The sequence below is a fragment of the Plectrocnemia conspersa genome, unplaced genomic scaffold, assembly GCF_051122295.1.
Source record: "Plectrocnemia conspersa isolate PC_06_02 unplaced genomic scaffold, ASM5112229v1 ptg000002l, whole genome shotgun sequence".
Classification (NCBI taxonomy): Eukaryota; Metazoa; Arthropoda; class Insecta; order Trichoptera; family Polycentropodidae; genus Plectrocnemia; species Plectrocnemia conspersa.
In genome coordinates this window covers 23,368,430-23,395,650 of record NW_028277166.1, presented here as the reverse complement: position 1 = coordinate 23,395,650, position 27,221 = coordinate 23,368,430, and the positions used below count along the sequence as shown (strand labels likewise).

Below are 27,221 nucleotides of genomic sequence, written 5' to 3'. Positions count from 1 at the left end.
CATCGATTGATTCCATACACAGATATTGTTAATCAACAAGGTTTATGTGTAGTTTTCTTTGTTCCCCCGTGAAGCGATTCATTGCTACTAAATTTCCAGGGAACCAACTTATTCGCGCGGTTCTCGCTCAGAAGCAATTTTAAAAAGTGCTAAAACGCATGAACCAACCTGTATGTTGTAAAGAAGGTAAAGAAGTCTTACGTCATATTAGTTCTGAAGTATGGAAACAGTAATTGTAATCTGGAATGTTGCGATTCCGTGACACTATGGTCACTGTATTTTAGCTACGGGACACATTTTTTAGTTAGAATACGGTCCAACGATTTTGGGTAATAATTTTTTTGATATTCTCGCGATTGTGTGACGACACGAAAGTGCGTATAATGTTTTTTTTTTGTTTTGCGTCGACAGTCTAAAACCACTCTAAATTTTATAAATTTTATTTTTTTTATGACTTACACAGTATATTTAAACTGAACGATTATGGGTGATCCCGACAGAGTAATTAAAAATCAGTGTATAATTTAATTACAAAAATGAATAATATACATCACTAATATTTCAGATTTTTACACCGAGGTTAGATTTTTTTGATAATTAAGGTTCATAATTAACTTAGAGCATTTTGAATTGATTATTAAGAAACTGATTTTCTATTGCATAATTTTAAAATCAAATAAAAAATTGTACAAGATTTTTCATAAAAAATCGTTAATATATAGATATATTTTTTGAAAAACGTTCGATTCTCTGAGTCTTTACTATTATTTAAGATCCATTGAGATTCGTCTATCAATATTTTGAATTTTGCATCTGGTTTTATGAAAATCAACTCACTCACAGAAAATATACACAGCTGAAATTATCAAACTAATTCAGGGGTTATTTCCTTTTGTGTTTTAAAAACCTGTACTGTTAAAAACTTTTATAAACAATATTTTTGTAGTAAAAATAGTCAATAAAATTGCCAATGTTTTAACCAAACTGAGCTTATTTATATACTATCCATAGAACAATACTTACTATATGCAACAGTGCAACGCTTGAAATTTAGTATATATATTAGCTCAAATAATCTTTAACCTTTCCTAAAGTAACACAGTTATTTATACACACTAAAAAATATTGTTTGCTATTATATATTGGGTTCAATTTAACAAGTAATATTTTTAATAAATGTGTATTTAAATAAACACTGTTCCACAAAACACGAATTGTTTATATATTACAAAAATAAAAATATAGCATTAAATAAATATATCTATGCTAAATAAAAAAAATATTAAATTGTGCAAGATTTTATTTGCAATGTGCACTAAAACGAATGATTTGTGCATTAAAATATTTCAAAAATAAGCAATAAATGTAGATATTTTTGTTTAATAAAAAAAATATGTAAAAATATATCTATACCATTGAAAATATACCTTTACTGTAACAGTTGCGAAACATCCATTTGCTATTCAAATCCAAACCTAACCTAATTAAAGTTCTAAAACTAATTATAGTTTCTAAAAAGCAAAACCATACCAACGCTAATACGCAGCTTATTTATTTTAATGCACCTAATATTTGTTTTAGGTAACACTCTATTTTTTTGGTGGTTCAAATGACACACTGAATGCGCCCATTTGATATTTAATAAATGTGCATTTTATTTGCTTTATTACATATTAAAATTAGTTTCTTATATATTTACATTGGTTTTATTTTATTATCAACTAAAATGGATGTAGTAAAAATAGCCGGGTTGTCTGTATCCAAAGTTAATTATGATTTCTCTACCGATTCAAAAAATATAGGGGGAGACAATTAAGATTAATTTCAGTCATATACCCAATTATCTCACTTAATATTCAAGTTATTTTATTCTTAAAAACAAATTTATATTAATGTAATATATAACACAATCTCATAAAAGTTCTGATATATTGTAGTATAAAGTAGTCAGTTTTCAATTATGAGATATATTTCATTTAAACTTTGGTTTACTTATTATTGTGTTGTGTACTTTCAATTAATAATTTATGTTGTTCTCTATGTATGTAAATGCTTAAATATAAGTTAAAGTTAACTCATAAAATATCTAATGAATAATTATAAAATATTTTGTGATGAATATATCTTGTTATTTAAACTTAAAAACATTGGACAACCATTGGTTTTATACGAAGTTACCCTACGTACAGTATGTACACTTTCGATATTTGGTTCGCCTCAACGGTAGGCCGTATTTTACAATTTCCGAGTGACAGTGAAATTATTCCAGCGTAGACGGTTAGATTTTTGCAAGAGGGGCGGTGAAGGAGGGGTTGTTGGCAAAAAAATAAATAAATATTTATTATTTATGTGTTGACGGAAAAAAAGTGAGCCCTCTTGCTGACAGAACCAAACGACCCAGTTTATCTTAATAACGGCGAAAATATATCCCGGAACAACTTGGTGTATGGCCATTATGCCGACACTTTTGATATTCAATGGCTTTCTTAAGCGAAAAGTAAAATATTTCATACGCACAATACGCATATATAATGTGAAATCATAATTGTAAAGTTTGTTTTTCGCTGGTATGAACCACAATCAACAAGATGGGCTAATATATTATATAAAAATGAAAATGAAAATCATGTAGCTTCCCAAAAAAATATGTATTTATTTTCTCAGCTTCTTTGGAAGGCGGTGAATTATAATCCCTATTGTAGAAGCCGCAGTATGTTCAATAATGAAAATGTTATTGCAAAATTTATAGCATGCAAAATTATAGTCGAGACTTTGGCAACCATAAGGAGATTACAGTTTTGTGTTCCTAAGAGTGCATCATACGGAAGAGCATCCGAGCTAAGAGCGTGGACGTAGAATAAAAGCTTCTTAACAATGCCACTGGTAAATATGCTCATCACCACACAAACTTTAGCGTATAAAATATAATTACACGAGTAGCAAAATTGTATTAATTAGTAAATGAGGTTGTATAGTGTGGTTATTTAATAATAACTTCAACAAAGAATGACTGTAACAAACAAATAAGCTCGAAGCCAATGATAAATTACGCTGGTTAATTGTTTGCTTTGTAAAATGCATAATGCATTTTAATGTTCAATATATGGAAGCATTTAATTATTCAAAATTAAACAGTATATGACGTTCATTACGTAATTAGCTCCTACGTATACCAACAATGTATATAAAATATGTTGTGTGTTTAATATTATTTATGACTCGTTTCAACGTTAATTTAAAATTTATATATTGTCATAATTCTTATATGTACGTCTAATATTGTAGTATTTTTCTTGTGACACAATCTTTGCTTGTCCCTTATTAAGAAAAGCTACATAGAAACTTTAAATTCATTAAAGGCTCAGACATAGCTAAGACGTGACATCAAAAGGACTTCAAATACTCTTTAAGGGTTTTGACATACAGTTTTATAACTAAATACGACTAAATTTATCGAAGAGAGTCGAGAACATTTTTATTTAAAAAAAATGTGAGCAGTTTATTTAATCTGGTATTCTAAAATAATACAAATGAATTTGCTCCTCTTTTTTGCATACTATTTTACTTAAAAAAAAATCGTAGTATTATCTCTCAATTTAGAGGAAAAACGACCCTTCTGTTTATTTGCCGTTGTTTAATTTAAAAAATTTTAATTTATTTTAATTTTATATAAACAAAGTAAAGGTCAAAAAGCGAATTGAATTTCACGAGGACTGAGAATATGATAAAAACAATCTAAATACAGCTACTATAAATAAACTAAGATTTCCTTAGAATCCGCTAAGACTCGTTTTAAAAGCATACTATTGAGATGTTTAATGAACATTTCATTACAAAGGTCAATTATTTAAAACTCCACAACCATATATATTTAAGTTGCGGCTCTCAGAAATTATAAAAAATGGTTGTAATTAGCTAAAAACGCATCGACAAAACAATTTAATATCGGGTGAAAGACATTTGATATAGCGAATTCAACTTAAAGATCAGTTTAAATCATTACTCTCGAGAATATTTTGCGAAAATTATCATTAAAAATAAATATAAACAAATAGTTTAACATAAGTTGTAACCGCTGCAATTAAAAATAATCAAAATTCATGTCGTGAAAATTTACCGTTAAAAACATGCATTAAATTTTAGTCAATATTTTTATAATATCTTATATACGAATATGAAATTAATTAAGTGTAATAATTATGTACATGTATTTTTTAATACATGTTCATATTTTTTATCGACCTTAATTCAATCTAAATACATTAATATTAAACATATTTTTTGTTAATAAGTCCTAATAATGTAATTTATAATATAAAGACATATATTTTTAAATGTCCAAATGTTTTTAGAATTTTTGAAAATTCTCGATTTGGTTTATTTTATTCCTTGAGCAATGGAAATTACTAAAAAGTAAAACACAATATTTGTAATTATATATTTAAAACATAAATAATGTCATTTATTGTTTTTGTTAAATTAAAATGCTATTTAGTGTCGGGACCTCATAATTTATTTTAAAGTTAAAACAATTAAAATATTATCTTTTTATATATATTAAAATATATATAAAAAAAATTAAATACAAAAAATACAAGAAAATGATTTTGGGCGAAAATGGATTTATTAAAATCATTTTATTGGGTTGCGTAATTATTTTAATTATTTTTGTTGAGTATTATGTAGTGATTTTTTAACCACAGCGTTTCGGCTTAAAATAGGTGAAGATAAACAATCTTCTACTGAATCAAATATGGATGATTTTAGGTGGAACTAAAATTTCTGTTTTAATCTTTTGAAAAAGACACATTTGTCCTGTGTTGCATGAATTCCGCAACAATGGATTTTTTTGTTTTTCATTATTTTTTATATACGTTGAATATCACACTGATTGAATTAATAAATAAAAATGAAATGTTATGATCTATGATTGCATAGTAGCAACTGGCGTATAAATCTTGTTTATGTGTAGGGTTTCATAATTCAATATAATAATTTATTTTACCGTTTGCTTAACGTTAATTTAATTTTTATAAAATTATTAAGATATTTTCAAGATAAAGTGTAAATTAAACAACTTTTTAATAATCTCACTTACACGATAAACTAAAAACTTTTAAATTCATCCGTTTTTTTATGTCTACAGATCTTTTCGCAGGCTTTCATTTCACGTATACATTTATTTCTGACAGGTTCGCAAAAAAAATTGTGGTGCTTTCAGTGAGATTAGAATTGTCAAATTTCCTCGAGACAATTTTTTATGATTCTCGCTATTTTTAAGATGTGAGATTTTCATAACATGAAAGCTAAAAAGCATTATTAAGTGAACTTACACTTTTGCAACGAATTTTTTATGGAGTCTCAAAGATTTATATTTTTTTGTGTTATACTATATTTTTATAACGGTTGTTATACCCTTAATTTTTAAATATAATATAAAACATGTTTGTATTGAACTTTTAGCGATTACATTAATTGAAAAATAAATATTTATTATTTTATATGTAATTCAACTAAATTTTTTTACTATTCGAGCATTTACTGCATTGATAGATCGCGAATTCGTTTTGTAATAATTTTTCACGACAAACCCCGCCATGTTGTTGCGAATATTTTCCTTTCGCAATTTGCGGCTAATAACGAAATTGCCAACAACAAACGTTATTACCATAAACGTGTAATAACTCACGCGACCCGCTGCAAAGTGTTGTTAATTTTCTTTTATGTTGCTGACGATTTATTTAAATAAATACACGGGCGACTAAGAGAGGCTTTATTCAATAAAGAGCTCGTAAATCAAAACACGTTCAAGGCGGTACATGACTTAATAAGGAGCTAGTTGAAAAGAATCGATATCGAGGCGGTTTTCTCTTATACAATATCTATAAAGCTTAGCGCATCTTAAAATATAGATCTGAGAAAATAACATAATAAAAAATGTCTATTTTAGATTTAGAATTGCGACCATATTTCTAGAGGCTTCCTCGCTTCAATTAATTTATATCCACATTTCGTACCAGCCTTTGTCAATTGCAACGATATTTCGAAAAATATTAAATCGATATGACGAATGGACGTGACGTCATTAAATGAAGGGTATGATTAAATGTAAAAATCTTAAAAACATATATTTATTATTGCTAATTATTTACTTAGTAATATGCAATTGCTTAATTAGATTTCTTTACTATATATATATTTTTTTAATTTATTGCTTAAAAACTTATAAAATCTTACAAAAAATATATTCAATGCCGAAAATTTTTTATAGTGATTTCTACTTTTGAACATCGTAACTATAATTTTTTTTTAAATTAAAACGTATATAAAAATACGTAAAATATATATATATATATATATATATATATATATATATATATATATATATATATATGTATAATACATATAAACGATTTATATTATCTTTGTTAGAAAAATACAATATTGTTGTAGTGTTATAATTAAGATGAAGGTTGATTTTATTTTAAACTCCATATTCACTATACCAATATTGCCTAAAATCACATTGCAATCATAATAATTTAATGAAAATCTAAACGTATTTTCACTGACCGAGCATTGGAGCTAAATGGAACCGGAATGGATTAGACAGGCTCTACGTATAAATTTTCATAGTTAAACTTAACTACCATAGTCAACGCATACTACTTCAATTATTAAATTAATCATATTAACTTGAATACATCGAATATTATTTTTTAGCAGTACAACATATTTAAATATATATTACTTAATTAACTATTGTTGTTTACAATTAGTAATTTTAATCAAATCCAATTAGCATGTGTAAACTTGGCTTTGAACAACAATTCAATTTTAGGATCTTAACCGAAATTATCAACAGTTATATATATTGTATATACTGTTTTGGGCGCCTACCTCTCCGTATATTAAACAGTACATCAATATTCATTAGGGTAGGAGATTATGCATTTGACCCCAATCAAATTAAAGAATTTGAATAATATAATAATTTTCCATAAACTATATTTATTGTAGACCGTATTATGTTATTTGGAAAATTTGTATGCTATATCAACTAATGCAAAAGATTACATTTTTTTATTATGTAATAAAATATTTTTACTTAAATTAGTATTAAAAATCAATCGATTATATTATATAATTGAATACCTTATTTTTATGTTGTGATATTTATTATTATTATTATTTTATAAGAATAATGATTTTTGCATTGAAAGCTCTTTATTTAATTTTGGCTCAATGTTAATTTAATAATAATTAGTTGTAGAGTACTTAGTTTTTATTTTGATATGTCAATTGATGTTAAAGTGCTCATGTTTTTGTTTTACATTTTAACCCTTTGGTTGCCGAATTCTTATTTATTGACTTTTGTTACTTAAGCAAAAATTACCGAAGTTGATTAATTAAAAAGCAAATGTTTTTATGATAAGCTGTATTTAATTCAAGGATTATTTTTTTTTAATATTTATTTTTTAATATGTATTAAATTGATATTTGAATAATAATCCCAAATATGTGATATATAGTGTGTATTAATATTACTACAGTAAATATGGAAAATTATTTTTTGCTGATAATTTACAACAATTTGGTTTATATAAATCATATTGAAGATAATGAATAAAATATAAAAACATTTTAAAACATAATTATATTATCATCTCTTTTTTAAATCTTTATATGAAAAATAAATATAATTTTTAAGCTTAATTAAGTCATATTTTATCACATATATTTTTTATAGTATTTTACAGAAAATGATAACATATTGTATTATTTAGCCGGCGAAAAAATACTGCTTGCCAAAGTCCTAATAAAATAATTATTAATAAGTCAAGGACTGGAAAATGTTAAATAATCGAAATACCTGCTCTTAATACAACCGTGAATTTAAAGAATATATACGAATCCAACTTTTCTTCAAAATAACAGGAGTAAATATATTTTTATTTAAAACATAAATTAAAAAAAAATTTTAACCAAAATTTTCGAAAAACCTTTGAATGAGTAATCATTATTTGGTATTTATCTCGTTAATAAATATTAATTAACTCTTTTACCGTATGTGATATTTTTGCGTGCCATTTTGAAATTTGTTAATATATGGGGATGCACCTATTTATGCCATAAGTTATTTAAATAATATTTTAATAAATTAAAGAGTTTTTCAACCTTAAATTATACAAAATAAAAAATATTACAAGGCTCAAAGGTTTATGACAGGTCAATGCATATTGGCGATTTTTTTTGATGACTTTTATATGTGTCATTCGAGGTCAAAGGATTAGGGTATAGAACTTAGGAGCTTAATTTCTTTACCTAAAAATACCCTAATTTTATTAAAATATTGCCTGTTGATAAAATATTTGCACTGCACTGATTTTTAATAAAATAATTAGTTGTAGCAATTTATTATAAATTTTATTGTAGATGAATTTATCATTGAAAAATAATATTCTATGGATATTATTTTAATTAAAAATATACCAGCACATTAAAAGAGTGATATAAGTATCTGTGAGATCGGAATCAGTGATTATTTTATAATTATACTTTCGATCAATCATTACAGATAAGGTTCTCTTAAATTTTCTCAATCTCACAGACGAATATTAATCCATCATTTGCTTATAAGCTGTAATAAAAAATATAAATTATGAAATATATGTTACTGATTAACATACTTTAATTTTATTCTAGAGTCTCACTACTTGGTAGTTGTTGATTGAGTTTGCCTTGTTGTAGCGCATTAGGCTAACGCATTTTATGTTGCAATGGAATATTAAAAGATAATAAATTAAATATGAATGATATCTTATACTATATTTTCAAAGATACACATGATATTTTAACACTATTTATCACTAAGTTTTGGGTTCACACCTATTAATCATCCATTAATCTATAATTTGGAAACGATCTCTGCCTTGTACTTCATTGCTACATTTTGGCTATTTTTTATTTTGATTGCTTTAAACTATTATCTCAAGTTAAATCTTTATTAACGAAATGATAGTATAATTATGTATTGCCTTAATTTTTTGTTGTATTTTTTTATAGGCTAAATCAACGATTTCATCATATACTATTTCAAAAGCTTACTTATAAAAAAAAATAGTGTAATTCTACATAATTTTCTTTCGTGACAAAATATTTTACTTTGTTATTATACCTTTTCAGAGGTTCGTTCCGAAAAACATAACTCTCGACTAAATTTATGCAGGGGTTCATATTCACATACAATATTTATTGAGTTTATATATTTTTAAGCACGAGTTATTCTTCGGTTTCCAAAACAGCTTCGATGTGGAGTTTACGGTTAATTTGCACGGTCTGGATTCGCTAGGTGAATCCGGGGCATAATGGTGTGCGCTCCATCGGACGCTTCGAAATTGAATCGAACCAAATGAAATATTTGGAATTTATGTCCGGGGCCGTTTGTTCAGACACCGCATCCGCAATAAAATAACTCCAATTTACAGCCTTGTGTGTGTAGGGTAAATGTTTTGCGAGCTTTAGTCGGAGCGAGCTTTTGGCCGAGTGGCTCGGCTTTCGCTTTGTCGTTCCGAAATTATTAAATTAGCGCGACGAAGGACGCGCGAAAGAATCTCCATATTCATGCGAATTTTCAGACAAGCGGATCGATACCACTGTTTTTTTATTGTTTTATTTTCAGAGAGTCGGTTTAAAATGGACTATGAATCAGGCATGGGCGGTGCGATGGATGGACAATCGAATGAAACCAGTGAAACAGACGTAACATGAATAAAATAAAAAAGGGATTGTGAATCTACGTTGAAACGATGTATTGAGGATGCAAGCATGTTTGAGCCAATGTTGTTTTTTTAAACAAATTTGACTATTCAAACGTTTTGTATTATCACTCTGTCTAAACAGACATTTTTATTTAAACATTTTATTAATATTATTGTATTTTTTCCAAGACTTTATGCAGAAAAATGGTAATTATTATTAAAAAAATGCATATACAAGTTATGAACTACCTGGTATTTTTGTCTCTTTCGCTAGTTTTATTCTACTAAAGTCATCTTAATTAACATAAATTAGAGAAGGACTATTTTAATAATATATTAATGCTTTAAAAGTATGGTAAATAAAGACGCTTTGTGTCTCATGGAATAAATAAAATAAAAAGACAATTATCCAAGTTTTAAAAATTAGTGTTTGTGTCAAGTAAAAAATCAATTTATAGATTACCTAAATTAAAAAGAAAAACATGACTTATTCATAATACAATTCATGACCAATCGCCAAAAATTTATAAACGTTTAATAGTGTAGATATGTAATAAATATTAGTTTGAAAATAAAAGGTAAAACTATTATTTTTTCATTTAATATCAATGTTTAGTGAAATATATTACCAGTGTAAATATATTTTAACCGCTATAAATTTAATTGATTAAGGACGGAATAGCGTAGTCCGTAACGTCTCAGACTAGTAACTCTAAAGTTGCGGGTTCGAGCCTCGGCAGCGGCACTCGAATTTTTATTTATAAAAAATGCGCTATTATTAAAAAGCCAGTCATAACTATTGGTTATAAATCACATTACGCATAATAATTCATAATTATTAATATAGATTTCATCGATTCCCAGACTTTTATTCTGGTAGTTAAAACTTAAATGTAGGTAGCTAATTGACTAACTCAATTAGTACAGATTTACCCCGTTGTAACGTATTGGGCCTGTCAATTTACAACGGAAGATTTCATAAAAAAAATAATATAATTTTACTGTTCAGTATCGAACGGATGTTTTAGTATGTGTATTTCTAAATTATCAGAGATTTACAGAATTATGAGTTCACAACGTTCGACATAGTACTATGTAAAATATTTGAAATAAATTAAACCAAACCCATAGCTTAACTCAACGAACCAAAAACTATAGTTGGTTTAAGAATTTTAATTGGGGCAAATTTGTTTTTTATTAAATTAAGTTATATAGATATTTTAAGGTAGCATATAATTTCAATAGCCTATCAGTTAAATTCATTTTTTTCCATAAAAAATATATATTTACTAGTGGAAATGTATTTGAATAAGATTTTACTGAAAATATAACTTCACCACAACGTATTCACTGTACCATATATACAATTAAATTTCATTATTTATCGCTAATATGTATAAATTAATAAGTTATAAAATATGTATTATATTTTTAGTTTAATTTCACTTAACATATAATCCTTTATGCGTTATATACAGATATAAGTATTTAATATATTAAAAAATATTGTTGTGCTTTATAAAAAATACGCTACTATACTTTAAACATTGACAGAACCTTTATTACAAATATTTTTGTGTAATTAAAAGGTAAAAAGACATCTATGGTCTATATTTTAATTTGATTCTAGTATAAAAATATTTTTATATAGATAAAATAGTTTACTGTTAAAACTCAAGTCAGAGTAAAATCAATACATAAACATACAAAAGCACTATACATAAAGTTATTGTTAAAGCTTTAAACCGTCTAAAACAGGATAACATAATCGCCCGATAAACTATTTAGTTAATGTGGAACTTATATGAAAATAATATTATTTAGAAGAACTACTATATAAAACACACTAGAGATTTATTCACCATACATAATTAATTTACCACGTAATAATCTGATTCTTAATGTGTATAAAGAGTTTGTATATATAATTAAACTAACTTTAAATATGAGGGCAAGTTATTGCATAACTTTAACAAAAAATAGTTTGTAAATTTGTTCAGTAGAGTTTAAAAAATAATGATTATTGCGGCTAAATTTATATTTATATGACATACATTATAAATACTGTTCTTCGTTATATGCATTGTGTATTGAATATTTTTAAGAAAAAATTATGGTGTGAAATATGAACTTATTCAGAAACATTAAATGTATATAATATATTTAACTACTATTTTAAGTTGTATTCTTAATTTAAAGTTCTTAGTAACTATATAAATTTGTTTTTTATTTTTGCATTTCCATTTCATAAGACAATAATTAAATAATAAAAATACTAATACCATTTTTGTTTTATTTTTTCAGATATCATCACTGCCTGAATATGGTTCTAAGAATATCGACTTTGTTCTTAACGTGTGTCCTTCTGCTTTTGTCTTCCTTAGCCGATGGAAGACAAAGCGATAGAAGAAGAAAGGAGAAAGTGATTAGTCTCAAAACACACACTTATAGAACGAACTTATGCAACATACAAGACAGAGAATCTAAAGTGCACTGCTATTGTGACGAATCTCGCGGTTTCAACGCCAGCAAGGCAAACTGTTGGGTGTTCAACGGCGGAATGGATATCGACGATCCCATATGGTCAACGTTTTCATCGCAAAGCAATCTGATCGAATTGGAATTCAGCGTAAGGGTGGATGGAGGGTTGAATTTCGTCCCGGAGAGGGCACTCAGACCTTTAAGGTACCTAAGAAAGTTCACGATCAAATACGCCAACATTGACGAAATATCGCCGTTCTCCCTAGCCAATCTCACATCTTTGAGAGAGGTCGACTTTTCGAAGAATAAAATAACTGATTTAAAAGAATACGCTATAGCTCTTGCTCCGAATTTGACTGTTGTTACATTGGAAGATAATAAAATATCCGAGTTGCGGAGGAACGTGTTTTATGAAGTGCCGTCTCTACAGAAGTTGTATTTGACAAATAATAATATAAGCGTGGTGCACGACGGAGCTTTTAAGCATTTGGTCAATCTTGTCGAATTAGAATTGGAGCAAAACTCAATTACGACGCTCACCAGGGAGTCTTTTGAAGGGTTGGCTAATTTGAGAAAGCTCGAGTTGAGAGACAACAGGATCAATATGCTGGGAGAGCTAACTTTCGCCGAGCTGTGGAATCTGCAAGAGCTTCATTTGGATAAAAATATACTTCAGTACATAGCTGAGAGGGCTTTTGATGGTCTTTCGCAATTGAAGCGATTGTCTTTGTCTGAAAACCGACTGGCTAGTTTGAACAGTGGAATGTTCGAGGGTGTTAGAGGATTAGTGTCATTGGATCTGCAGCAGAATCAACTGGATACGCTGACGTTCGATGTTATACGACCGGTGATTGACAACATGAAGAACGTCTCTACGAGCTACTTGAATCTTGAAGGTCAGTGTTTGTTTATTATTTTTGATACACTCAAGTTTCAAGTTTGCTTTGTCGGTAATTACAGTTAACTCTTGTCTAAACATTCTGATTGACACGGCCCATTGTGCTTTCGAATAATTCAATTTTGCTACACAGCACATAGATTAGGGTGCCTCGGGGCTGCCTCAGTCCCTTAGGGTCGCCCCACCGATATTTAGGGAAGTTGACAACTATTATCCTCGACCCCCGTTCGAACCGTATCCAAACAAGCAATACAATGTATATTTATTCAAAATTACACGTGAAAGGCACCGGTGTCGAATTTCGCTTTTGACTCTTTCCTTTCGCCATTTTTCAATGTAAACACACTTACTTTTGTTCGCGGGACCCTTATGGCACACATTGCGCCGTCCTTCGGGGACCTTCGAACCTGCGCGAGCGATCGGAGCGTTTAATCAAATTTATCATGGTTTATACTTCCAACTATAACAAATAATAAATCCATTCAAAAGGACCATATATATCGATGAGTGCTTTGTAAATATTTTTTATGAGAATAAAAAATGGTATATAGTCCGCTATATTATGTATTTTATAAGTGTGCTATAACTGCGTACAAACGAGAAGCCTTAATAACGAGTAATCAAAAAAAAAATGTCGCGAAAGTTCGCGGACTAATGGTAAAAGTACAGCAGTACTTCAAACGTGAGTAATTACGGAGAAAAAATAAGTTAAGACATATAATTTCGCTATTATATAACTTTTTCATTAAACGTTCTTGTAGACGACTATTTAGGTTTTTTCTTTCTAATTGCGATATAATTATTTGTTGTGTAATTTTATTAAAAGTAAGATGTATATGTAGCAATAGTTGAAAAAAAGGCTGGAAACCGCAACAATGTTTTAATTCGTGACATCGCAGTTTTATTTTATAATACAATCTCAATATATTTTGCATTAAAAAATATATATTAATAAATCTTTCTAATCACGATTTCTTGTTGTTGTGGAATACAAACAAGATATTCTCTATGAACTAAAGTAGCTTAATGTTAGAGATTTTTAATACTTAATACGATAGAATTAAAAAAAAAATAAGATACATATGGGATTCAAACCCAAGTCTTTCAGGAAAATAGTCAGATACTTAAACCACTCATCTGTCGTGCTGCTCTAAATTAATTATCAATATACTGTGTATCATTCTATAAGTATAAAACATAGAATTTTTATCATCAGTCGAACAATTTGTAATTAATATTACCTAAGTTCCATCCAGGCAATTTATTGACATTGAGGCCTAATTGCGCCGCGTGCAATATATCGACACATGTCCCATACCCTCTGTGGATTAATTATTTCGTTGCCTAGGCACACCACATACATAATTACCGACTTCTCGAGACGGTCTTATGAAATCATTCCTGTTCCGTATATGCAGCGCAGCCTAGCGCGTTTTATTAGGGGAGCTTTAAAGTTTCGAGACGATTATTGGACCGATGCAACGGGGCTCGAGCTAATTTGGATGCAAATGTTCCACTCCGCCTGTGTTCCTGTGACGTGTCATAATTTCACCGGAACTCTAATACTTCCTAGTGGCGTGGAGGAGGAGGAGGAGGAGGTGAACGTAACTAAAAAGTTAAACAAGTAGATATCGATTTTCGGTTAGGCGTTGCGCTACTACGCCGAGAGAATTTCAACTGATTTTCAAACTATTATTATGGTATTACTATAATGCCCATTACAATCTATTCAAATCAAACGGTTAACTATGAAAAATAATCTGCGTTTATTTGTAGTTAAAATTTTACTGTGCAGTAAAATACATATTGATTTTATTGTACAGTATATGTACTATAAGAAAACCAATTGAGTGTTTTCCACTATTACAATAGTAATACCATAATAATAGTTTGAAAATCAGTTGAAATTCTCTCGGGGCACCCCGACAAAACCGCGCAAAGTCAAAACAAAATTCATTTAATAACATGGTTTTTATTTATTAATAATTACAAATATATATAAAAAAGAGAGGCGTCTCGCTACCGCTCGCGCCGGCTTTCACTGTAAAACCAAACAACCTAACCTTTTTTTAATGATATTGTATTGATTTATTTTCAATTCGGTATATTTTGTACCTGTCCAGCATCATCCAATCTATGACTAATTGTTCAAAAAGCGAATCAATAGTGATAGAGCTGTCCACAAAACAAAATAATTAGAATTAAAAAAATCATTTTCTTCCATTTTATTTAATTTTATAATTTTGATTTGCGCGGCAATGTCGGCGCGGCTTTATCGTCGCGGCAATGTCGGGGTTGTATTGCGCGGGATTGTCTTGCGCGGCTATGTCGGGGCGGGATTGTCCGGCGCAGCTTTGTCGGGTCCCCATTGTAATGCATACTACATATTTTTTTAATTATTTAAAATTCTCTTTTTTCTAACTAAACAATAATTAAAACGAAGACATTGATTTTTAGAAATATAGAGTTTCTTCTCATGATCTCAATCTGTTCGAACCTTCGAACCATTATTAAATCTTAAAGCAATTACTGTTATTTCATGCTTTTCTTAGTATATACATTTTATTATATACATATATAAATTATATATTCATTTTTAATTACTAGTAGCAAAATTCTTTCATATATTACGCGATTTTTACACAACAAAATTCACTTTTTCTACTTTAAAAATCTATGGAGACTAAGACATTGTCTTTATAGAAATATAAGGTTTGTTTTTCATGATCTCAATCTATTTAAACTATTATTGTGTATGTGGCCGATATTTTTAGAAATATTCATTATATTTAAATTTGACAAAATATTAAATGGCCTTTGACTCAAAATAAATAGTCAGTATTTCTTAAATATAATGGTCAGTAATATTATTATTATATAGCTATGAGGAAATAATGAATAATGAAATTTAATAACAGTAATATTTTACCAAGCCATCAGCAGAGTTCCAATTGTTGATCAAACTGCCACAGTAACAGTAGCAAAAATATTTTTTTTCTTAAAAATTTTATACCTCAAATTATTAAAATCTTCCGAGAATTATAATATAAATGATTTTGTATAAAATTATTTTTTATTTGGTTTTTACGGAACGAAATCGAAACGTTTGGTTCATATAATAAAAAAAAACTATAGAAAAAAAACATGTATTTAAATTTAAAATGTTTCTTTTGTATTTTATAAATATTTCTGTAATAAATACAATAATATTTATAAATATGTTTGGCAAAAGTATTAAATTTCTATTTTACGATAAATATTTAATCGTATTTTTTTATATGCAAGTTATTTTATTTTAAAATACTTGCATAATTTATAATATCACAGGATAAATTCTGATTATAATCCAAGAAACAGTGTCTAATATTTATAAAAAAATTACATTAAAGAAAAAATATTACATTTACATAAAAATTAGGTAGATTTTTGTGTAATTTTTTTAAAATTTCAATGCCTATTAAAAAACATTTTAGCTCACTTTACTTTTTTATGTAGTATTTTTTTAACAAAGCAATATATTTTTGATTAATCATCATTTGACGGCTGACTAACGAACTGCTAGTTGGCCAAAATATTTACAAGATCTTTTTTGAGATACATTTTAAGTTTCATGTTGATATAACTACGGCAGTTACTCTGTTCTCAAATATTGATTTATAGTAAATTAATGTCAGAAAGAAGGCTTAAATTATGTATATATTTTTTGTAGTACGTTTTTGACTTAATTTACTTTTTTCTGTTTTTTTTTCAATGTTTTGAATAGTTACCATCTTGAAACATGATGCGGATCAGAATAAGATATATACAAGATCTTTTTTAAAACAAGTTTTATATCTTACAAACCTTAGTGTTTTTAAATATAATTATAATTCAGATTAGGTTTACCTAAATTTCCTAATCCTAAGGTTGAATATCGTGGTGATTAATTAAAATCGAGCTAGGTCATACATATCTGGTATTGAAACTTCTCTAATAATGAGCTTATACAGCGCATAGAGAATATCTTTTATGTATTAAAAAAAATCATATGATTAAAACTACTAAAAAAATGTAATATTTATTTAATTTTTTTAATATTTTTTACACCGTTTTATTTCTTTACTTTTCTCTCTAGGAATTAATTTGGAATTACGTTTATTTTTTTTTAATAACCTCTATTTTAAAACAAAATGGCAAATAAAGCTGGTAAACATATATTATATAAATATAATACAAGTTCTATTTTTAGAAAAGGTTTCACGTTCATAAGATTTAAATTACGGCAATTATCGTGTCCGTAAAATCGTTATATTCTATATATACATAGGTTAAGTTGGTTTTGGTCACTCCTGGTAAAATTCCAAGCTACTGCGTAGATTATATTTTAAAATCGTGTTTCGAATTGTCTTGCAATAAGTAGTATTTTTTATGTGTCTCTCATAATCAATCATAAACATGCAGTTGAATATATAGTGTTATATCAAAACATAATAATTTAACAGAAAATTGTCATATCTAAAAGAACGAGACATTAAATATTTAATTGTGTAATTTTACACAAGAATAAAAATAAAATGAAAGTTATCTCAATGGCAGAGACAGTTTAGTATTATTGTCTTTTGATAACCCTTAGAAGTCCTAAAATGCTTATTCGCGAAAGAAAATTTATGGTTACGTAGTAATTATTATATATCAATGTATATTAGGTAATGTTTAATATGTAATGGGTAGAGGGGGGACTAACTTTGTCCTTGCCTTGAGCCCTAAATAAGCTCGGGCCGGCCCTGTGTGAAGCCTTTTTAAACGACTTGATACAATTTCCAGTATTTTATATAATTTTATAATTTTTTTTCTTGTGTAATTATTGCTATTTATTTGTATCGAGACTAATTTTGTATTTAAACGTATTAGCATATGTAGTCATTAAATTTATTTTATTTATTATTAATTTTGTCTTAACACATAAGATATCTGTATGAGAAAAAATAGATCAATATTAAAAAAATAAAGCTTAATATGTATGACTAAGCTCGGTTTTAATTACTCGTCACGATATATGTCCGTGAGATTAGGAAAATCTATCTAAACTTAATCTGTGATAATCGATCGGAATTATAATTATATGGTATTTACCAATTTCGATCTCCCAGACACGATAGAAATTTAAAAACACTAAGGTCCATATGAGTTTCGAACATAAGTTTTTCAGTCAATAGTATACTAATAAGACAATTAGTGCATAACGTTTATATAAATCTTTATGGCTAAAATAATTGAAATAGCTAAACATCATAAGTAAAAGTTTAAATAATATAACAAAATTAAATTATTATAGTATTTATAAAAATCAAAACTAAATTAAAAAAATATTAATGTGTTTATTTCATAATACTTTACTATATAAGCAATATATATATTAAAATATATACTTTGAGTCCTAAAAATATATTTAATAAAAAAAATTATATAGCTGAAATCAGCGTGTATTTTTACATATAAAAATAGTTTTTATATTGTTATGGCAATACAAATATAACATAATTATAGAGTTCTATAAAAAGTAATAAAAGCTTAATTTTTGTATTATACCTTTATCATATTTAGACCGGATACTTTCGGGACGGACCTAACCATAATTAATTGGCGCGGCACAAATTTTATGTACACATTTTTTTGACTGACACCCGTCTGTCAAATCAATTAATTTTATATTTAGGCATTTAAGGGGAAAAATCGGGTTTACAATATTATTTTTAATTAGCGCGTGTATCGCCGCGTTAATTAAAAATAATAAAGGGCGCCGGTGCGCTCCGACTGAAAAGGCCGAAATCGCGCTTAATTAAGTCTGAGACTTTGTTGGTTCAGTTTCGCCATAATTTTCCGTTTATGCCTGCCGAAATTTTCCGCCGACAAACATTTCGATTCAGAGGGTGGGCTTTTTCAAACTCTACCGACTATGAATGCACTAAATCTAACCCTTAACCCCCACGCTGAGTTGAGCTAGCGTAAACTCTGTTTCGGTATACTGGCGTGCCTTTCTTTACGCGAACCAGTTTAAATATCATAAAATGCTTCCGAAATATAGTAACAACTACTGGTTTTCTGCGGCAAAGGCCAAAATTTATACTACCATATACTTTTTCCACAAAAATAAATAACAGTACAATTTAAACGTGAGGATTAGTAAACATATATTACTGTTTATACAATACTTTGTATAGGTCGATTGGAAGTTTAAAATTCACATAGTGTAGTTCAGAGTATATGAACGTTAAAGATGTATCAGCTGTGAAAGCTATTGTCATGCCCTATTTCTCATACGAATCCAGTAAATAATAATAAAAATCTGATTGTTGATCTTTTTTTAACATCATGGATAAATATCACTGAAAAAATTATGATAATGTTCAATAATAGTTATAAGAAAAAAATATGTTTTGCTCAAAATTATTATTTATATTAGAATCTGCGATAATTAATATAATAATTTAACGTATTATATTAATAATTATTTTCCGCAGCCAAAAGTGACAAATTATTTTAATTTTAATAATAAGCCATGAACCAAAATTAAGTTATTTATATCTAATTGGAAACCTTAAATTACACAGTGGTTCGGGTTTGTCAATAATTAACGTCGATTCAGTATATTTTACTATAACCTTGTTTATTTGGGTTATCTTTATTATTTATAATCATTTCGCTTAAATAAATAGTTGGTCCAATTATTAATAATATTTTAAATATATATTTAGATATTTTAATAATAAAAAATCGTTTTATATTTTTTCACATTTATTAATTTCCTTATTTATTTATAAATTGAATTAAGACTATTGTGATATAACCGGTTTCTCTTATGCGCCACGATGGAAAAAACGATACTTAGTATAATTATAATACAAAAAAAATGAGAATGAAAATCTAAAATGAACCAGCTCCTCGTAGTTAACATTAATCGAGCGATTGCTTAATATAACTTTAAAGTGTATATATTACAGTAAATGTGTATTACCAGTGAATTTATATTTTTACTAATGTAAATTTAATTTTCTGACTAATCAATTTAAAATTTCACTGCTTAGTAGAGACATTAATTTAAATATTTTTGTATTCGAATACCGAATATATTCACACGTCTTTAAATTATTCGTTATTTTAATATTTGCCTTATTATTCGTAAAGTATTCGTTTATATTTATAGTAAAATGTTTTTAAATTATTAGTTTTTAAAAACATAGGAACCGATCAACACTTAAAACGCAAAAAAGTTTTTTTGCGGGTAGTAGTGTTTTATCTTTGATGTACTATTACATTATCTTCAGCAAAATTATGCTTTTCTTATTTTTGGGTTATTTATACCAGACATAGACAAAATTACTAATAGCTGATAAAAAAAATAGTCATAAAAAATCATTTTGTTGTTGCTAAAATTCCAGAAAATACTCATATTCTTAAGTAAATATTATGCAGCTGTGGACTTTCTTAATGAATATCACTTTTAAATTAATACGAATATTGTTTGATATTTAAAATTAAAATAAATAATCTCAAGATTTTTTATTGTTTTTTTTTTATAAAAATATGTCTCAATAAACATGTTAATAATATTTTATACTGTGGATCACGGCCATTGGATTATAATTAGCCATATTGCAGATTATTTAACATCTATTCAGTAGCATTCAATAGTACAAAAAAACACTATATGTTTTATAGTTATTTTACAGCAAATAATTGAGCGGCATATAAGTGAAATTATATTTACAGTTGCGAAACATCCATTCGTTGTTCAAATCCAAACCTAAATGAATTGACCAAACTAACTATGGCTTTTAACTAACTAACATAAAATTGAGCTTAACTATTTTTCTAGACCAAGAAGTACAAATTCATTTATACACCTAATATAATTTGACGTTATAATGAATAAAATTGTGGAAGCGCGTATTAGCAACATAAATTACGTTGAAATTATAGAAAATTGATTTACGACGTTAAATTTGGGTCGTTTGCATCAATTAACTTCAAAATTTTATTCTCGCGACTGCTAAAATCGACATTTTTAACAGTCGACTCAAATTTATTTACGACAAAGAAAGCGAAAGAGAACACTTTTTTCCATTGGTTCTTTGGACGTGTTGGCAAAAGAAGAAATAAATATCCCGCCAGAATTAACCGACCCTTGATTAATTTTATTTATGGACTGGCGTCGGTTAGCGGAATTGATGATTAATTAATGTCGGGAAAGCGGAGGTTCACTCGGCGGCATTTTTCATCTTTCCCTATCGCTTGAATTATCGGTCAAGGAGGGGTGGCCCGTGACTGGGAATAATCTTGGGACTTAATCATTAGTTTCACAAAGAGAAATAAGGGATACACACACAACAACAACGAGAACGGGACACCAGGCCGGAAAAAGGGCATGAATAATTAATGCGGTGGCTTTGTCTGCATTACCTGGAGGAACTGCCCAATTTAGCTTCGGTTCATAAATCAGTCATGGTGCGTATTGTGGAAATAGTTACAAAGAAAAGCTATGGGTTTAAAAGTAAGCGAACTCTAGTTGTGTTTAATACTAATAAAAGTAATAGTAGCTAAAATAAAGTTAATCAAAAAGCTCACTATAAACTTAATTTAATAATTAAAGCTACATAAATAAAGTGCTATTTATAAATATAAATATGTTGTTGTGTGATTTTTAATATTTCCCATTAATAAATAAATTCACGAGGAAAACCTCGTAAATCCTCCTTTGCCTAAAATATAATTAACTTGTTTTATATTTAGCATCATGTACTACAACGATATTAATTAAATATTAATAAGTCTTTCTATATTCAGAATTAGAATTTAATCATTCTCTGATACATAATTCATTGAACCAATTGTTAAGAGAGCAATATGTGAAAATACAATTAGCCGAGAAAAATGACAAATTGGGAAGCTTTTTTTGCTACAAAATAAATTTGTAAAATTATTTTTAAATGTTTTACTACCACTACATAATAAGTGTTACATATTAATCAAGGTCTAATGTATTCGAATGGCGAAAATCTTAACAATTCTAATCTGCCTTATCTTTGTTTTTGTAATTTTAGAACAACATTAATAATCAGATATTAAACAGTTTCGCGTGGGAATCGGCAGATTGCAAAAATATATAAGGGCTTTCCACAGAGTTACGCCATAAAATTTGTTATCGGCGAACTTAAATCTCGTTTTTAAAATTTTTATCTTGTTTTAAAAATGAACAATTACAGATAACAATACTTGTTATTGTTATTGACATTATTTAAGATCTGTAAGCAATTGCAGTAGATCGATCTGTTGTGTTCCTTTGATTATTCGCGACCATTGTATTATTAAAGTTTGTTCGCTTCGGTGAAAATCCAGTTTTCTGTTTATCTATAATATATAATATATATATTTTTTATCAGCTATAAAAACCGACTTATTAGTTTCTATTTTTATTTATAAAAAAACGATAGCGTCAAGTATGTTTAAAGCAAAAATATTTTCAAAGAAAATCATTGTAAAAGTTTACATATGAATAAGTTATTTTAATATTCAAGTCATACATAAAATATAAAATCAATTTACATAAAATACAAGTGACATTAAAATATAAATATAATATGATTCTAATCAATATTTTATCGAAATATTACAATTCTGTAACGTTATTATTTTCGAAGCATTCCAATTTTTATTATGCATTGTTAGTTTTATACGAAATTAATTGCAATAATTGTGTAATAGTGACAGCAATAAAAATACACATACATTAATCTGAAAAAAATGGTATTCTTATATATGTCATTTTTTATTTTAAAACGCTTTAGCGAAACAACGACAAAAAATTTTTTTTACTCTTATATTTTTTCTTCTTTCGTTTTAACTTGACAATAGGTTAAGTCAATCAAACATAATAAATACCTACAAAGTAAGTATTAATGACCAGAATTTCCAGTCTGGGAGTTGATGTAATATATTATATAATATATAATATACAGGCAATAGCTGGAATTTTTATTAATATATAATTTTGAAAATTGACAATATAAAAAAATATGTTTAGAAAGCGATTTTTTATTTGTATCTTTGTATTTAGTAATATAATTTATTGAATTCACATAAATGTATATATCTAGTAGGTATATAACATTTAAAACATATTTTACAAAGAGGGCATGAGCTGAATAATTCTCTTTGATAACATGTACATCTCTAGACAAATATAGTAATTTAAAAATAATATATTAATACCTTGATATAACATTTTAAATAAATAGTAACATATTTTTTATCATTTACTTTTTCGGAGTCAAACATTCGTATATATTGTTAAATAATTATTTTATTTATATAAAAAAATACTCTTCATTTTATCTGCTGAAACATAAAGAGTGTACATTGTTCCTGCGAGCCATTCAACCAGAAATAATTCCACCCCGTTATATCCGACCCCTTCAAAGGGTCGCTGTCGTATCTGGTCAACACAAAAGAAATTTTACAACAAAAGAGATTTATTTCGACGATAAGTGAGATCCGTATCGCGGCGAAATAAAAGGAGAGAAAAAGAACATACCTTGTTATTAATTGAATAAAAAAATATGGTCATTCATAAACATAGTAGTGACCACTTTCGTTTTATCAACGTTGAAAAATCTCGCGACTGCAGCCATTTTTTACAATAGGCATTAATCATGAAAAATGCGGGTAATGAACTCGCTTACAGTTTGATACAAACATATTTTTATATTTTCGAGCTTAATTATTTTAATTACCCTTACTTTATACGAAAAGCTTAAAAATAATGTTATAAACGAGAGACTTTGATACAAATAGAAATTGCTACTAAACTAACGTTTTAATTAAATCGTCGCTTTCATTGGAATAGTTTTAATCGAAGCGAATCAATTTGCCCTTCGCATTATCGTAATTGGATTAGATTTTTTTTTGATCGACGATGAAAGACAAGATAATGTAATTTCTTCTTTAGATTGCTAATTGATATGTAAGGGCGGAGTTGGGGATAGGTTAAATGGCAGATTAGCGAGGGTCGATTTGATCCCTCTTATTATATTTAATTATTATATTTTATATTTGTATGATACCAATACAAACTAAATAAAATATTAATATATTTTGCATTACAATAGCTGGTATTTTATTGAAGTGTGACATATTTGTGTAATGAATTAATTTAAAAATATATTTATATACGCAATGTATAAGATAATTAAAAGTTTGATTTAATTTTTGGCAATGCAAGGGTATTAAATTTGACGATCAAAGTTAAAAGGCAGTTTTCCGCTGGACTATTATGAGTGAGCTTCACTGGTGGCGAGCTTAGGGATTACACTTACTGTCAATAGTCAAGTAGTAATGAGGGAACAATAAAATTTATATTTGGATAGCATGTTAGACAAGTTGTATAAGTTTATAATACATACCTAAAATATCTGGACTCGAATACTGTCATTATAATTATTATCAATCATCACAGATTAAATTTACCTGAATTTACTTAATTTACGTCTGACCTCTCCTTGACTAATCATACGTAATTTAGATGGTACTGAAATTCTGTAATTATATTATTATATACATAAGTCCGTTTTAGCGTTGTACATAGGCAATCTGGTTTCTCGATATTTTTATTAAATTAAATTAAAATTCAATGTCTAATTAAAATAATACGAATTATTATTCTAGATATCTTTATATTTTGTCCGACAAGGTCAGGGCTGTTTAATTGGATTAAACACAGATAGTTGTTATTCAATTTGTTTCCAAAGTGGATAACAATTCTGGGTTCAAGACGTCAAGTTGGACCAATAGATGCGAAGAGAGAAGCAGCTGATTTTATGATCTCAACTTGTCTGTAGTTTAAAAGGATTTCTCTTGATTGAAGTTAAAGGGATTTGAAGATTCAATGCCATATCAGATAAAATCTTTGGTATAGAATCTAGAGTAAAGGACGAGTAAAGTTATTACTGGTTATCCGTGTTCTATTACTTATAGACTCGCATTTTTCGGGTCAGAACTTTATTATGGTTGTGTTCAGAATTATTATTAAATGGTCTTACCATTTAATATAAATTCTGACTTATCCAATTCCAATTCCAACCAGTTAAAATAAGTTCTGACCATCGAACATTTATTCTGACCATTTTAATTTTTATTCTGATCGTTTATTAGTATAATTTTGACTGTTTTTAATTTTTATTCTGACTATTTAATATCTATTCTGACCACGGAGCTAATAAAATTCTGATCGAGATTTGAATTTTATTTTGACCATTTAATTTTAAGCGGTATTTATATCCATGGCCTTCTCCTTGGTAGATTTTGTGGTCTGCCCCTTTTCTGTGGGACGACCAATTTTAGAAACAAGCAAGTTTTTTAAAACGAATTTGCTGTTGGCTGCTAAGGCAGATCATATTTTAAACAAGATAAATTTGATTTTCTTTTATTATTGAAACGAGATTTATGTTCGCCGACAAGCAAATTTTATGGCGTAATTCTTTGAAAAACCACCATACATTTTTGAAATTTGCTGATTACCATGCAAAGCGTTTTTTTTATTTAATTATTGTAAAAACAAGTAGGAGAGAAAATCGTTTTCAAAACACAATTTTTTGCCATTCAAATACTTTTAACCTCTATTAAAAGTTCTCAAAAAAGCATGCATATTTTTTAACGTCTGGTACGGACACGCCTTTTTAGATGCAGTGGTTTAAAAAAAATGCAGTAGTTGTAAAACATATTATTATGTTCGTATAAATTTATTTTTAAACAGAAAAGCCTTCATAAAATTTTTCGAAAAACAGCAAATTTTTCAAAAATTGATTGATTTAACTTTTTTTTTTAAATTATTAAAAAATAGGGATTGATGAGAAACACTAGTTGGTTATATATTTTGACTTATTGTTTACGTTAAACTGTCACAAGTGGTTGTTTTGAATTTTTTGTGTTTCTGCAAAACTGTAAACTGTGTAAATTCACAATAATTAATTGTGCTAGAAAGGAAATTTCAGCGTCATATCGCTTGTAACTTAATGGGAATATGAAGAAAAAATTTGATTAGTTTGTATGATTTGTTTTAGAATGGTCGACACACAAATTGAAAATATCTCATCTCATACAAACCAGACATAAAATGACAAAAGTATTAAAAAGTGTTTTAATAACAAAATTATTAAGCAAAATATTTTATAGACAATAGCACATAATATCATACGTAACGGACTACGATATTACGTCCTTAATATATTATATAACTCGTCAATATATTGTTTTTAGATTATCTTTTTTTGTGTTTTAAAGATAAAATACAGACAAAAATAACATTCCCCTGTTATGAATTACAGAAAAAAGGAGTATCTCTTGAACGAAACGCCATCTAAATTTTTCCACCGACACTTACAGCTCAAGAAAAACAGTCGATAACTTGATCAGGCACAAAGCGAACCGCTCAAGTATCCCATCCAGTAGCAGCAACTTTTACGTTTTCTAATCAGTGTCTATCCCATTTAACGTGCTCACAATCTAGATAACCGTGTCTGTGGGGCAAACTTTGTCGAGTCCGCCGCCAGTCTAAACAAAGCGAAATTTCTTTTGCTCCGTGCACTACATAGTACACCGATTGCTGCAACACGGCATTTGAATTTCAATAGTTGCCCCGGGAGACTACGTAGGCAAAGTGCCCGTTTTGCTATGCTAAATTTGTGCAAAACAAAAATAAATATATAACTATGTATATATCGAGGCAACACCTACAAAGTAATTTTGTCTCGCAGAGCTTTGGTTGTTATCCCTTTTGATCCGCCACTTTTACGACACCGTCCGCGACTCGTTACGCCCCGAGATTAGTAAACAATAACGCCGTAAAACTGTGGCAAGAAAGGGCAGAGGCGTGTAAACTGGCTGGTTAACGGGCAAATGGCAAATACCATACAAACATAAAAATATATGTATACGCTATAGTGTAGTTTAATCTAACGCAAAAACATTATTATAAAAAAGCTTACAGTAGTATTTTTATAAATTAAAAAAAGAGCTACAACAGACACGATATAAATTAAGAAACACTA

General features: G+C 27.9%; 1 protein-coding gene across 2 annotated transcripts in view; it reads left to right on the top strand.

The window, feature by feature from the left end:
- The window catches only part of LOC148238094 (uncharacterized), a 208,964-nt gene that overhangs the window by 148,788 nt on the left and 32,955 nt on the right, over window positions 1-27,221 (top strand). For both annotated transcript variants that reach the window (XM_088205934.1, XM_088205935.1), the window contains one exon: window positions 12,066-13,138. In XM_088205934.1, coding sequence (XP_088062060.1) covers window positions 12,085-13,138 — 1,054 coding nt within the window. In that variant the 5' untranslated portion in view covers window positions 12,066-12,084. The remainder of the gene's footprint in view (window positions 1-12,065; window positions 13,139-27,221) is intronic.